The 14224-nt window shown below is 49.8% G+C and overlaps 6 protein-coding genes across 6 annotated transcripts; 3 read left to right on the top strand and 3 right to left on the bottom strand.

The window, feature by feature from the left end:
- Window positions 1-329: 329 nt before the first annotated feature.
- On the bottom strand, window positions 330-1486 carry N7484_010932 (Mpv17/PMP22 family protein; the record flags this gene model as incomplete). The annotated part of the gene is made up of 5 exons (XM_057121319.1): window positions 330-401; window positions 456-622; window positions 684-1026; window positions 1098-1123; window positions 1201-1486. The coding sequence occupies 5 exons, from the start codon at window positions 1484-1486 to the stop codon at window positions 330-332; spliced, it is 894 nt and encodes a 297-aa protein (XP_056967073.1).
- Window positions 1487-1879: 393 nt separating this feature from the next.
- Window positions 1880-3770, bottom strand: N7484_010931 (TRAPP trafficking subunit Trs65 domain-containing protein; the record flags this gene model as incomplete). Its single annotated transcript, XM_057121318.1, has 4 exons — window positions 1880-2045; window positions 2099-3209; window positions 3261-3536; window positions 3596-3770. 4 exons carry the CDS (start codon window positions 3768-3770, stop codon window positions 1880-1882), a joined length of 1728 nt encoding a protein of 575 aa, XP_056967072.1.
- Window positions 3771-3946: 176 nt separating this feature from the next.
- On the top strand, window positions 3947-6429 carry N7484_010930 (snoRNA-splicing protein PRP40; the record flags this gene model as incomplete). Its single annotated transcript, XM_057121317.1, has 4 exons — window positions 3947-4087; window positions 4158-4312; window positions 4361-5417; window positions 5473-6429. 4 exons carry the CDS (start codon window positions 3947-3949, stop codon window positions 6427-6429), a joined length of 2310 nt encoding a protein of 769 aa, XP_056967071.1.
- Window positions 6430-6621: 192 nt separating this feature from the next.
- N7484_010929 (putative phosphatidylglycerol specific phospholipase) lies at window positions 6622-7970 on the bottom strand (the record flags this gene model as incomplete). The annotated part of the gene is made up of 2 exons (XM_057121316.1): window positions 6622-7370; window positions 7421-7970. The coding sequence occupies 2 exons, from the start codon at window positions 7968-7970 to the stop codon at window positions 6622-6624; spliced, it is 1299 nt and encodes a 432-aa protein (XP_056967070.1).
- A 3184-nt stretch (window positions 7971-11154) lies between these two features.
- N7484_010928 (aldo/keto reductase family protein) lies at window positions 11155-12229 on the top strand (the record flags this gene model as incomplete). The annotated part of the gene is made up of 3 exons (XM_057121315.1): window positions 11155-11206; window positions 11259-11691; window positions 11749-12229. 3 exons carry the CDS (start codon window positions 11155-11157, stop codon window positions 12227-12229), a joined length of 966 nt encoding a protein of 321 aa, XP_056967069.1.
- Window positions 12230-12744: 515 nt separating this feature from the next.
- Window positions 12745-14101, top strand: N7484_010927 (C2H2-type zinc finger protein; the record flags this gene model as incomplete). The annotated part of the gene is made up of 2 exons (XM_057121314.1): window positions 12745-13288; window positions 13422-14101. 2 exons carry the CDS (start codon window positions 12745-12747, stop codon window positions 14099-14101), a joined length of 1224 nt encoding a protein of 407 aa, XP_056967068.1.
- Window positions 14102-14224: the final 123 nt, after the last annotated feature.

Here is a 14224-nt window from a genome sequence, read left to right as displayed (position 1 = left end):
CGCTACAGTGGTGGGATGTTTTCGTTATGCCGAACACTGCCATTGCAACCAAACAAGACCACGAATCGTCTGCAAAATTACCAATAGCAATCCAGCAAATATGTTGACACATAATGAAGTGCTAGAAAAATGGTACGCGAATTGAATCCATGCAACAGAATGGACCTTTTGAAATGCAACCTGTTATTTCCCCCTGGAAATTTATATCCCCTGGACATGAAAACCACTGAACCAACCGGAACGCCTAAACGAATGAATCCAAACCGAAAGGAGTATATAATCAGGAGCGGGTCGTGATCGTCAAATGTCGTTGTGTGTGCAGACTGTTTTTAAGACTCCTCGGAGGAGTTAGTGAGCGAGAGGTACGCAGTCCACGCGATACCAATGCATGAGACAAATGGCTATGTATAGTCAGCATGGTAATCTAAAGCTCATGTGTAGCTATGCATGCATACAATCTGGAATTGGATAGGAATGACCCGGAAGTTGAGAATCTGCACCGCCGGCCACAGCACAAAGTTGGCTTTGAGAGTCGGCAGGTATACATCGCGGAACTTCTGTGCCAAAGCTCTCTTACCGCCACCCTCAGCGATTGTCATGTACGAAAAGAAGCAGGCGAGACCTATACCCCACGAGCATGTCAGTGTCAATACGGAATCCAAAAATGGACAAGCAACACCTACCGAATGGTGCAAAGATAAATTGATCAAAAGCGACACGCTTGAATACCGGAGTGGTCGGGTTCGCCTTGGTGAGAGGAAATGCCCGGGACAAAAAGCCAAACCACTGGAATTGTATGGGAGCCATGAAGAAACCATAGGCCATAAACCGAGTCAGACGCTCAAAGTCGAATGGTGGCGGCGCAGTTTTGGTATATCCCAACTCCCCAACAACAGGCGGCCTTTGCTTATCCAAATCTTCAATCTCTATCGAAATAAAGTCGTTGTTCTCCATCATTTGTTGCTGTGATCGATGTCTGAACGCCGTGATAAGCTGCGCAACCGTATCGGCCACCCCACCAAGCACCTATATCCGTCAACAATCAATCCCACAAGTAGTGCATTATACCTCGGTATACGTCAAGGATCCCAACTTACCGCGTTGGTGACCATAGTCGTAAGAACTATATCGCAAGCCCCAGTCAGCCACGTCACACATCGCAACACCGGCATCCGGCGGGAAGCCCGACACAAAACCTACCTGGCTTTTCGGCATAATAGGTGTTAAACTTGGCGGCAAGGCGAGTAGCTACGGCCATCTCGACGAGGAAAATAATCGTGTGTAGGAGAGGCTGTAGCCCATGACAGGCGACCGAATTAGCTGTGGCGCTCAAGGAGTCGGGAAGGGATCCGGAGCCACCGGTGACATTGTTTGGCTTTGCTCTTCCGTAGAAATCGTAGGAAAAGAGGGAGATGCGTACCACGCGACCGTAAATATATCGGCGGTTCATTCCATCGAGAACTCTCCGTTTCGTTGCGGCAATCATCGTGTGAAGAAAGCCGTGGCCCGGGTTTTGGAGGGGAGGTTCGATTTAGGGTAAGATTCCGGAAGGGTGGATGTTGCGCCAGTATGACGCAAATGTCAAGTAACCAGGTCGAGGAGGGAAACCGAGTGAATTCCCTGCGAATAAATGGGTATGGGAGATAGGAAAGATGAACACCTGGGCATATCTATCCCAGATCAAAAAAGCAAAGTGGATGATGCGACCGCCTATGACTAAAAGAAAGTCACGTTGAATGTAACTCAACGTCACTGATCTCAGCCTTGCGCGGCTATGTTTATCCTCTCACAAAAAAACTTTAAGTGTTGGACTTTATTTATAGTCGGAGTTTCACGTTATGAATTCTATGTTTTTCACTATCAATATACAGTTCATTCTCTATGATCGAGATTGGTCATCAGCCAGAATATCCGGCAAGTCTCGAATATCGGTCGTTTCATTCGTATTCACATCCACTAGTCGCACAGCCTCTAGATGCAGAGGGCCTGTAGCAAGTGGAAGCAACTTGATTTCGGTGGAGTGGCAGGTGCCAGGCAAAAGGGGGCTAGAAAGATGATCAGCGGATTAGATCAATGAGAACCAGAGAACAAAACCCACCCCACCCGGATATCAGTGCTTAAGCTGATCAACTCGGCTTCTTGACCCACAACGCTCTTTTGCATGGCGTGCACAATATTATCGTCTGTCACGGCCTCGGCTACTTGGTCTTCTTTTTTACTAGAAATAGACGCGGAGGAAGGACGTGCAACATGGCCCCGCGGATCAACGCGCTTGCGACGTGGAATGACGATCAATGCAAATTTCCGTGGCACATTAGACCGATTCACGATGAAAACACCCCATGAAAATGGTGAGCCGACTTGCACTCGGACCGGCCCAGTGAAGGAAATAGTAACACCCACATCAGTGACAGAGTAAGCACGCTCTCGGAGGGAGCTACGGCTGGCACTCGCTACTAGGGGTTGGCCAGACACAGATAAACTCGTGGGGCGATTTGTTCTCTGCAGAGCCGTACTGGGCCCACCAAAGGTAGGATTGAGAGCCAAGGAGAAATCCACATTCGTCTTCCATTCCATGGAAATGCGAGGTTGGCAGTCCTCCGACAAAAGAATTACTGCACCAAGCGAGATTTCCAGCACACTCACCACGGCGGTGGAGGAGGGATTAGTCTCCGGGCCATACTCCGGGGTAAGTTTGTAGACCAGAGTCACATCATCTCTAGGGCGGCATGTCAAAGGAAGAGTGAGACCAGGAATGTCGGACATGGATTCGATGGCCCCCTCGGATAGCTTCAACTCTGCTTTGTCGAATAAGACTTCACAGTTCAAGAAGGGAGTCACCTCGAAATCAAGACTAGCAACCGTCGTTGGGACACCTGTATAGGAGCTGAGCCGTGAGTATCGAATCCTTGCACTGGCCGCAGGGACTACACGGAAGGGATGGCCATGCTGCTGCTGGATATTATAGATCGGGTCTTCGCTGTAAGCAGTGGGCACCACACGCAGTAATCTAGATGCGGGGAGGAACGGATCTTTGTGGGCAAGTGATTTATCACCTGCCAAAGGCTGGAACATATTGGTCGATGCGGGAACAAGAGGAGGGAGGTAGTTATCTTCGGGATCATCTGCTCGGCAACCGTCTGAAGTGTTCAAGGTGGCCGAGCCGATAAACAAAAGCGAGGGCTGATGAATGCGGTTCCGAGGGCGCTCTTTAAACAGTTAGCAGGGCTCTGTTGCACATGAATGGCATTACAACTCACTAAGGAAGCTTTCAATACTCCATATGAGGTAAACATGGTTACCCGCTGTACCATCCTCGCTTTCGAACTCGTTGAAAACCACCAGCGGTTCCTCGTCTAATTCCACAACCCCTGAGAATATCGCTTCCCGAGTAGGTGTAGGATTCTCTGCAACAGCTTCTGCTGGGTCCACAGCAAAGACGTCAAGCCTCACTTCCAGACGAGGCAAGTAATGCTTCAGAATAGCTTCGGTGCAGTCGGAGAGACGGAGGACAATGCGAACGGGAAGACTTTCATCTAGAGGGCTTTTATGAGTAAGAGCACATCTCCAGCTAAATCCCAAGTCTATGACATACCAAAGAAAAGGATAGACCGCTGAGGTATTGAGGCTAGAACGGACGGCAGATCATCTGCGCCATCTTCCAGTGCGGAGGTCAGGGCCCCCTCTAGATCGAGCCCCGGGGCGTGAGGCACAACTGTTTCCAAGACTGCATGCCGCAAAAATTCTCCAGGAATCTCCAGGCCAGGCATTGCGACCAGAATTGTCGCATTCAATTGTTCGGAACAAGCTCCTAGGGTAAGCAACAATACATGGCCGCAATAAGGAGATAAACGGGATGATAAGGTGAAAGTGCAAACGCTGCAAACACGTAGCTTCATCCGCGCTTCGCTTTTTCATCACCATCACCTTGTCAACCTCCACAACCATGAATCCAATGAATGGCCCGGGTGGTGCTCCAGCCTTATGGCAGGAAGCGCGCAATGCAGATGGTCGCGCTTACTACTACAATGTGCAGACAAAAGCAACTCAATGGACCAAGCCCGTTGAGCTGATGACTCCAGTTGAGGTTGGTATCCCAGTTGTCACCAATCCTTTGAATGAACACTGTATTAATCAGCTGTCTCTTTCACTTATAGCGCGCCTTAGCCGATCAGCCTTGGAAGGAGTACACAGCGGACGGTGGGCGTAAATATTGGTACAACACGGAAAGCAAGCAAAGCACGTGGGAGATCCCCGAGGTTTACAAGAATGCGCTCGCACAGGCTCCTCCAACTCCAGTTGCCCCAGTTGCGTATGTTACTCTCTCATCTTTTCCCCAGCAATGACTAACCCCTCTTAGCGCCCCCTCCTTCGTTGCTGGTGGCTCCAGCTCCTATTCGCACCCCCAGCGTGAACGCGACGACTACGATCGAGGTGACCGGGGTGATCGTTACAATGACCGACGTGGATATGGAAATTTTGACACGAATGGGATGGTGGCCGCGCCGGCTTTCAATACATCAGAGCCTGAGTACGGCTCCATCGAAGAAGCGGAGGGCGCCTTCATGAAGATGCTCAAACGGCACAACGTGCAGCCCGACTGGACATGGGAACAGACCATGCGCACAACAATCAAAGACCCGCAGTACCGCTCTCTCAAGGATCCCCGAGACCGCCAAGCTGCCTTTGAGAAATACGCGGTCGAGGTTCGCATGCAGGAAAAGGACCGGGCGAAAGAAAGATTCGCTAAGCTCCGAGCAGATTTCAATACCATGCTGCAACGGCATCCTGAGATCAAACACTACAGTCGCTGGAAGACCATTCGTCCGATTATCGAAGGTGAGACTACTTTCAGGGCTACCAGCGATGAAAATGAGAGACAGCAACTCTTCGAAGAGTATGTCGTTGAGCTCAGGAAGACCCACGTGGAGCAAGAGGCATCCAAGCGGAAAGCTGCCATGGATGAGCTGGTCAACATTCTTAACGGCCTAGATCTTGAACCGTATACGCGCTGGTCCGAGGCTCAGGCGGTCATTGAGTCCAATGAAAAGGTGCAGAGTGACGATAAGTTCAAAACCCTGAGCAAATCTGATATTTTGACTGCATTTGAAAACCACATCAAGTCATTGGAACGCACATTCAATGATGCCCGCCAGCAACAGAAGGCTATCCGAGCCCGCAAGGAACGCCGCGGTCGAGAGCAGTTTATTGACCTCCTGAAAGAACTGCGGTCCCAAGGGAAAATCAAAGCCGGTAGTAAGTGGATGAACATTTGCCCGCTGGTTCAGAATGATCCCAGGTACCAGGGTATGCTGGGGCAGTCCGGATCTACCCCTCTTGATCTGTTCTGGGATATGGTTGAGGAGGAGGAGCGCTCGCTCCGCGGTCCTCGCAATGATGTGTTGGATGTTCTTGATGTGAGTGAATCTAGACCCAAGCCGTTTTTTTTGTCTGTGCTTACAAATTCTTCAGGACAAACGGTACGAGGTTACCGCCAATACTACTTTCGAAGAATTCAATTCTGTTGTCGAGTCTGATCGGCGTACCTCCAAAATCGACCCGGACATTCTTCAGCTTCTCTTCCAGCGCATCCAGGACAAAGCAATCCGTCGTGATGAGGAAGAGAAACATGCAGCCGATCGCCACCAGCGCCGGGCCGTTGATGCTTTGCGATCCCGCATTAAGCGCCTTGAGCCCCCAGTGCGTGTTACAGATACATGGGATCAGGTGCAACCCCGTTTAGAAAAGTACGAAGAATACAACTCTGTCGAATCCGATGAACTTCGAGAATCTGCGTTCGACAAGGTTATCCGACGCCTCAAAGAAAAGGAAGAAGACCTTGAGAAGGATCGTGAACTACGAGATCGGGACCGAAGCCGCCGGGATTATGATCGTGAGTATCGCAGCCGAGGAGAACGGCGAGGTGGCAGCCGCGTTAGCCGCAGTCCAGAGCCCGATGCCTACGAAGCAGACCGACGCAAAGCCCAAGCGGATCGCGAGCGCTCATACCGCACCCGCGATGATCGTGATCGGGATAGAGACAGGGATCGCTCAGACCGCTATCGTGAGCGCGACCCCCGCGACCGAGACTCCGATCGCCGCCCTAGAGACCTTGACCGTCGGGAAGATGAACGTGAACGCCTTTACCGCACTCGTGGCGATCCACGCGGTAGCCGTGACGAGCTGGATTATGGAGACACTCGTAGCGTGGCCAGTGGGGATCGCAGACGCAGGCGGGAGAGCGACACTGAGAGCGTAGCCAGTCGGTCTGTTAAGCGATATCGCCGGGACAGTCGGGAACGGGAACGCAGCAAGGGCCCACGACGAGACCGTGCCCGCGAACGTTCCGCCATTCCTGAGGAAGAGGCAAAGAACGACGAAAAGGCCATTCATTCCGGCAGTGAGGAAGGCGAGATTGAGGAGGACTAAATAGAGTCTCTTTTACTATCTACGGCATCTAGCTTGGGTCGATAGGACCAAGATCACAAGCTTTCTTTTTCTTTATGCTTCTCGAACCTTTTTTCCATCTTCTAACTATGCCGGTCTACTAATCAAGAAGCTGATTTTGTGCAAATATCGGTAAGAGCCCAGTAAGCCCTATCTTTCCCCCAACACTCCCTCCTAGTAACCCGCAGCATTCGGCATCGTCTCCGGAGTATCGTCCCGAAACTTATTCGTAATCAAATTCCCAAAAGAAGGCGACCAGTCAACCCTTGGACCCAGAGTCGGCAAATCCCAAAGCTCCGAAACAAACTTCAAAATCGAAGTATGCGTGAAATCACCCCCCGAACTAGGCTTATTCTGAACAACACCCTTCTCCACCCAAGGCGAAATCAACATAGCCGGAACACGTATGCCCAACCGATCAAAATGGAACGTATAGTTCTTACCATCCGGTGCCTGCTCCGTATACGGGATATTGTCCCCGGCAGGAACGTCAGTAGGAGGAGCAACGTGATCGGCGAAACCTCCATGCTCGTCCCAGGTGATAATGAAAAGCGTATCTTTCCACTGAGGAGAACCCCGTATGGCATCGTATATACTTTTCATGAAGTTCTCGCCCATGTTTATGGGTGATTTCGGGTGCATGGACATATAATCGCAGCATTCGGGGTTGATCCAGGTGAATTGAGGTAGGTTACCGTTCTTTGCGTCCTCGTAGAATTGATTGATTGGGAGGACGTTTGTTTCTCCCATGCCTGATTTGGCGGTCCATTGGTAGAACAGTGCATCGGGGAGGAAACTGTCAGATCCTTTACCTGTGGTATTTTGGTAATTTATCCACGTTATGTTGTGCTCGGTCAATTGTTCAAAGATAGAGGTTTGAGGGAGCATTGAGACGTTGTATGCATTATCGTTAGAGCCATGTCCTGGGCTACGTTAGTGATTTATCAATGGTATCCTGGACTGTATACATTACCATGAACTGTGCCTGAAGTCAAATATGCTCGGTTCGGATTGGTGGGGCCTGGGACAGCTGCGAACCACCTATCAAACAATACATAGTTCTCTGCCATAGCCTCAGTGACTGGGACAAGAGCCGGTTTATAGTAATTGATGACCTCGGCAGCCTCCATCATGTTTTGCTGAAGGTTATAATAGTAGCTCTGCTCGGTGACAAAGCCACCCATGGTTGACTTGGCATTTGCAGTAGGATGATAGGTGCCAAAGACCTGCATGTTTCCACCAGTAATCGAGTGATCGGGGTCATCTGAGGCGACATTGTTCGCAATATCAGCTGCGCAGACATTTTCTGACGTTGGCACCGAGACATTGGCCAGGTTGCAGTAGTCATTGTTAACTAGACCGTCGATGGCAGAATTGTAGGTGAAACCGCCGGCTAGTGTGTCAAATGAGCGGTTCTCCTGCACAAGAACAACAACATGTTTGATATTTTTCATGCCAGAGCTGGCGGGAAGCGCAGCGGCCCCAAGGCCGAGGCTAATGAGGAGAACAGTCCGGAGGGTCATTTTTGGAAAACACAAATCTCTTCTACATCTTGGTGATCTGGCTCTCTATTTATTTATCCCTTGCATGACTCGGCCCATGAGGTACTTTACTTTCCAATCAGAGACAATCAATGACCAACCAACAAAAGATTCGGAGCTACGCTCTTTTGTAAAATCCGGCGGTGCATCCTGGATGCTCCAAACCCTCGTGTAGATCAAAAGTTTACCTCCCCGCCCACTCGAAATCCTCCTATGATTGGCGGCCCTGGCCACTTGTCCCTGATTGTCTCTTTGTCATGCACAGACTCGGTGAAGCAAGCCGGGACCTGTATGAAGATCGACATTGGAAGGTTGCATTATGTTTGTCTAGCGCCCTATCGAAGTGGAGATTTGAAGAGGGGTCACTGAGAGCCCGCATGAATTGTTGAGGGAAGGCAAGATCAACAATGTTCCAGGGCATTTTTCGATCTCGCGCTCCCGAGATCGGGAATCCAGAACAATGAATTGATCAAGTTGGAATGCTGATCATTGAACTTGCAATAAAGTTCAGGAACAAATGTGAATCCAATCGATCTGTGATGTACTCCACGAATGGATTAAAACGTATATTCCACTCCCCTTTCAGAGAGAAAGCTCTTTTCCATTGAGATTTATCAAAATAAGCAGAAGGATGTTCAAAGCCCATTCCGTAGACTACTTCCCACTGGCAACATTCTGCGGTATCAAGAATGATGGATACGACCGGTCGATAGTAGTCTTGGCTCAGCAATAAAATCACATTCGAGGACAAGTGATTCTTTTAGGAGCTATGAGCTTCATGATTCATCACACTGTGCATTCAATTTCCACCTATATTAGCGTAGTGATCTTCTAGATGGTTTTATGGGCTAAAAATAAGGGGCACGAGAAAACAGTGGCACGTAGGAATATTGGAGGAGCGGCGAAGAAGATGAGAATCTACGAAAGTGTATCAGGTATCAGGACAAAAAGATGCTTAGCCTAATATCGGCTTTAACGGTAGTGCCTTTACCCCGCGGATGTCGATGCACACAGTTCAGTGCCATTATCCTTGACCACGTCCTTTCTAACCGACTTACTTTTTTAACTTCCCTCCTTCCGCCGCTCTCGTTCTCATACCACATGCCACGGACGCAAAGAAATGCTTCCAAAGCCAGTCAACGAAATAAAATAAGCCAATTGAGCGCCATTCCAAAATAGGATACCGTACCCAGCAGATCCCTTACTACATAATCGAATGGATCTTGATTGAGACGTCCCGAGATTTCCTCTTCAAAGAAAAACAATTGCTAGCTACATTGACAGGCGTTCAAATAGTGGAATTTCTCCCTGGATGGAGGAATGCTGCGATCAATTCAGGTATTCCCCCGGGAGAAACCTAGCCAATGATGGCTCTTTACTGGCGATTCTATCTCGGTACTCCAGCTAAAAATGTTTTCGGAATAACCATCAGAAGACGTGCGACAACTGTGCGAAAGACCGACACTTGGGACCAAGTATGATGAATGATTTTGCAAATGACCGCGTCCGAGATCCGTCATCTCCACCCTGATTGATAAACCGTGGCCAGGCTTGAGTCAACATACATCAATCACAACCTAAGGTACACAAAGGCCATCATTGATCATATCCCTCTGGGACATCTGGATATGGACGAGAAAGCAGGAAGATAAAGAATACTCCGGCATTGTTTACGCTTCTTGATAGAATAGGTCCATTGAACGCTATGAGGAGCCTATAACGGTAGCGAATTGAAGGACTCTAGGACGAAAACAGCGTCTGTATCTGCGATGTCGAAGTACTGGACATGTCATTTCACCACAGTATCGATGTAATCTTGGAGTTTTATGCTTCGGCGGGATAGGCCTTCGACAGCCCAGAGCTCTTCTCCTCTAACCTCTCCGTGCCCAGCATAGTGAATAAGCACGATGGATTTGCCGGGTGCCTCTATTGCGCGTCGGAAAATGGACCGAATAGCGTCATTCAATGTCCAGCCCGGAGTCCGATCCTGTTCGGCCAAGATCTCAACTTGAGCTTGGTCGAGATTAAGTGTGCTCAGGATCGCCTGGAAATTATCGGTGTCTGCAGCGGCATTCGTGTTGTCTCGCTCCCATCGAATACTCAACGCGAAAGAGAAGTTGTAAACTTAGCTGCGATTGTTCACAGCGCGAGCTATTGCGTTGTTGATTTGGTCTACGCTGATGGCTTTCGTGGTGGATTGATGGAGTTATCTTGTAAAGGGAGTGACGTTTGAGTGTGTTTAGAAAATTGCACGAAGAGTTGGGCGTGGGAAGGTAGTAGTAAGTACGCAGTATAGTAAAAGAGCTAAATTGAGTCATTGAAATCGGATCCATGGAGGTATCAGGAATAAGATAAAGTGGAAACTGTGTGGGCCTCTTGTTTTCGTTCATGAAAGGGAAAGGTTCAAAGCCAAGACAGCGTGCAAAGAGAAACAGTGGACTTGGTCGGTGCATCCCAAGGATGGTCGGTTGTTGACTTTCGCTTGGGAGTGCTTTCTAAGACCTGAAGGAGACAGGGATGGCTCACTCCGACCGCTGTCAGATAAACTTGTAGAAATTTCCCAAATTTCCCCTAGCAGACCCAGGTGTAGGACAGGCTGCTAGTACCGACAGAAGTCTCAAAGAGATACTCCTTTTCAATAATACTTATTTACTAGAGTATAATCAGTTTGAACACTATATAGTTCCTATGACTATGTCTCATAATGTGACATAGGTACCTCATGTTGGAGTCGTAGTTAATGTCCGGACCATCACTGTATCAAGGACGTATCTAAACGCCCGCTGCAGCTCGGCTAGCTAGCTTGCTTAACTCCGGGGGTGCTCCACCTAGGCAGGTCTTATCGCCGCTGACTCCACGGAGACCGGTCGCAGCCTTGCTGAAGAATCATGGACCAATGATATCTTAGAACGGCACCGTCTCGTGGGGCATCAATCGGGATTAAGCAGACTTTGTGGGAGCAACCTTGGACCTCGATAGTTTTGCGTTGCAAATCAATACGAGACCGGTGAAAGTGCAGGGTGGAAATGGTTATATAAACGACCCCTCCGCCCCCGGATAACTTCCAACGACAGCAACCTCTCTGAAAACTTCTTCCAATTCTCTTGCACAACACTTTTTGTCACAAATCAAGACACCCAGCTATACAAGTAACAATCTACCCAAAATGCCGTTTCTTGTCGGAAAAGAGGTCGGCCCTATTGGCTATGGCACTATGAGTACGTTGTACACAAAATATTACCACAAAGGCAATGTGACTAATTTTCGCAGGAATGACCTGGAACCCCCAGCCGACTCCTCTGGATGTTGCCTTTGAAACTCTGAACAAGACTTTGGAGCTAGGTGCCAACTTCTGGAATGGCGGCGAGCTCTATGGCACCCCCGACTCCAACTCCCTGCACCTGATGAACAAGTACTTCACCAAGTACCCCGAGAATGCCGAGAAGGTGGTTCTCAGCATCAAAGGTGGACTCAAGGCTGGTCAGTTGATCCCAGATTGCTCGGAGGAGAACATTCGTCGCAGTGTGGACGAGTGCCTGAAGGTCCTGGATGGCAAGAAGAAGATCGATATCTTCGAGTGTGCGCGCCAGGACTCGAACTTCCCCGTCGAGCACACCGTGGAGGTCCTCGCGAAATACGTGAAAGAGGGCAAGATTGGAGGAATTGGTTTAAGTGAAGTAGATGCTGAGACTATCCGACGCGCGTATGTGCAAGATATATTCCATTTCATAATGTGTGCCATTATCTAACTATTCTATAGAGCCAAGGTACACCCCATCGCTGCGGTTGAGGTCGAAATGTCCTTGTGGTCAACCGATATCCTCGAGAATGATATTGCCAAGACTTGTGCAGAGCTCAACATCCCTGTTGTTGCTTACTCGCCGCTGGGCCGGGGTGTACTGACTGGCGCCGTGACCTCGTTGTCCGACATCCCGGAAGGTGACTTCCGTCGGCATATGGCGCGCTTCCAGGATGCCAACTTTGAGCACAACCTGAAGCTGATCAACGAGGTCAAGAGCCTGGCATCTCGGAAGGGTGTTGCCCCGGCTCAGGTGGCCCTGGGTTGGATTCGGAGCTTGAGTGGCAAGCCTGGCATGCCGACTATAATCCCCATCCCCGGTGGCACAACCGTTGACAAGGTGACCCAGAATCTAGTGGGTGTCAAGCTGTTCTCTGATGAGGAATTGGCCGAGGTTGATGCCATCCTGAAGGAAAATACTGTTGCTGGAGCGCGCTACTAAGGGTTCAACCTGCTTTTTTTTTTTGGCCATTAGCATGGAACTAGAGCTTGAAAGCAACAATAACAAAGGTTTTATAATTGATAAATCAGATCAAGTGTAGAAGAGTCAACATCCAATCTCACTGAAATCGAACCCGAGAGATCAATCACGGAGATTGTCTGCATTGCAGAATTCTTCTTTGTGTTCATCAGGAAGCAGGGTGTGAATGAAAAAGAATAGATCTCATGTAAGCTTACCTGGCCATTGATTCATCCAAGTGGAGATCCTAGCTCCTGGACCTGATGTTAGTTCATTTCTCGAGTAAATATGTCATTTCTGTGGTGTGGAAGTGGGAAAAGAGGAAAAACGAAAAAAAGGAGTGGGAAACTTAAGCTGGGGCAGCATCACGTGAGGCGACACGCTAACAGCTTCATTCGACCTTCCCTCCTTGTAATCAACAGCAATTCCAGTCCAGCTCTTTGTCCCGGTGAACCTTTTGACAGAAGTCTCTTTGTCGCTGACAGCCCACATTCACAATGGCTTCCCGCGATTCACCTGGTTCCCCCCTCTCCTCTGTGGGCACAGCAGACGAGTCCGATCACGAGTCCGTCAAGCAAGAAAGCCGCGCTCAATCACCATCAGCATCAAATATGCCCCCTTCAAAGCGACGTCGAACAGGGGTAGCTTCTTGGGATCGACACACTCCTCTTTCATCTGTTCAAGATGATGCGCCCCCTCCAGCCTCACCTACAGCCTCCATCTCCTCCGACAGCTCCGGCGATGTCCCGAACTCCCCTAGCCTCATGGGCCTCCTGGGCCACCAGGACGACGATTATAGCGGAAAAACCTGCGACCAGGTCACTGTATGCATGTGGGAAGGGTGCACTGTTGGTGACCTCGGCAACATGGATGGCTTGGTGCAGCACCTCCACCATGAGCACATCGGGAGCCGACAGAAGCGCTACTCGTGCGAGTGGATCGACTGCACTCGCAAAGGACAAACGCACGCCAGTGCATATGCACTCCGTGCTCATATGAGGAGCCACACTCGAGAGAAGCCATTCTACTGCACTCTACCTGGTACGTTTGATCTTAACCCAAACCCTCCCCTGCCCAATGGTCCCTGGATCATTAAAAAGGATGAGATGAGGCTCTGCCTCGCCCACATGGAATTAAGTTGAAAGCAGACAGACTGACCATTTCACTCAAACAGAATGTGACCGCAACTTCACCCGCTCCGACGCCCTTACAAAGCACATGCGCTCTGTCCACGAAATCGACTCCCTCCGCCAAGCAGACGCGAAATCAAATGCCGGCGGTGCGCCCAGTACACCAGCCTCGAAATTGCAGCGCATCCGACTCAAGCTATCCCACCCATCAAAGGATCCCGGCGCCGAAGGCGATCAGCCTCACGACCATATCATTTCCATGAACGCCGCGCCTCCAACAGATCCCGACGCAGAAGATATGATGATGCCCGAATATGGACCTGAACTCGGCTTCGATGATGCGGAGCTAGATATGCCTCCTCATGACCTATATAGATTGCTACGCCGACAGATCTTCTGGGCAGAGAATGAGGGTGCTCAGTTGCGCACGCAGTGGGATGAGATCCGACCGTTGCGTGAGAGCGCTTGGCTCCAGAAAGAAGCTATTCTTGATGACCTCATTGATGGAGAATTGAGACTCTTCAGTGCCATTGTTGGTGCCGCGGAAAGTACGGTTCCGCTTCCAGGGTCTAACTCGTCAACTAGCCTCGAGAAGCTCCAGCAGCAACAGCGACAGTTTGCGCGGCAGCAGGAGCAGATGAGGGCTAAGTCGGTTGAGATGGAAGAGGTTGAAATGGAAGGAGAGGCGGAGACAGAGGCAGCGGAGGCTAGCGCTGCTGCTTAATTTTCTGTCCTTCTCTTATATTTTGAAATCTCCATTTTTCGGTTCCTTGGGGTCTTTTTCTATTGGCGCAAGCGGTGTTTTTGGACCTGCACTTTTCATGGTTTGGAGGAAAGGAGAATGGGT

Source organism: Penicillium longicatenatum (assembly GCF_028827895.1).
Source record: "Penicillium longicatenatum strain IBT 33135 chromosome Unknown contig_7_segment0_segment0, whole genome shotgun sequence".
Classification (NCBI taxonomy): Eukaryota; Fungi; Ascomycota; class Eurotiomycetes; order Eurotiales; family Aspergillaceae; genus Penicillium; species Penicillium longicatenatum.
Note: the sequence above shows the minus strand (reverse complement) of the source record. Positions and strands in the feature narration are given on the sequence as shown.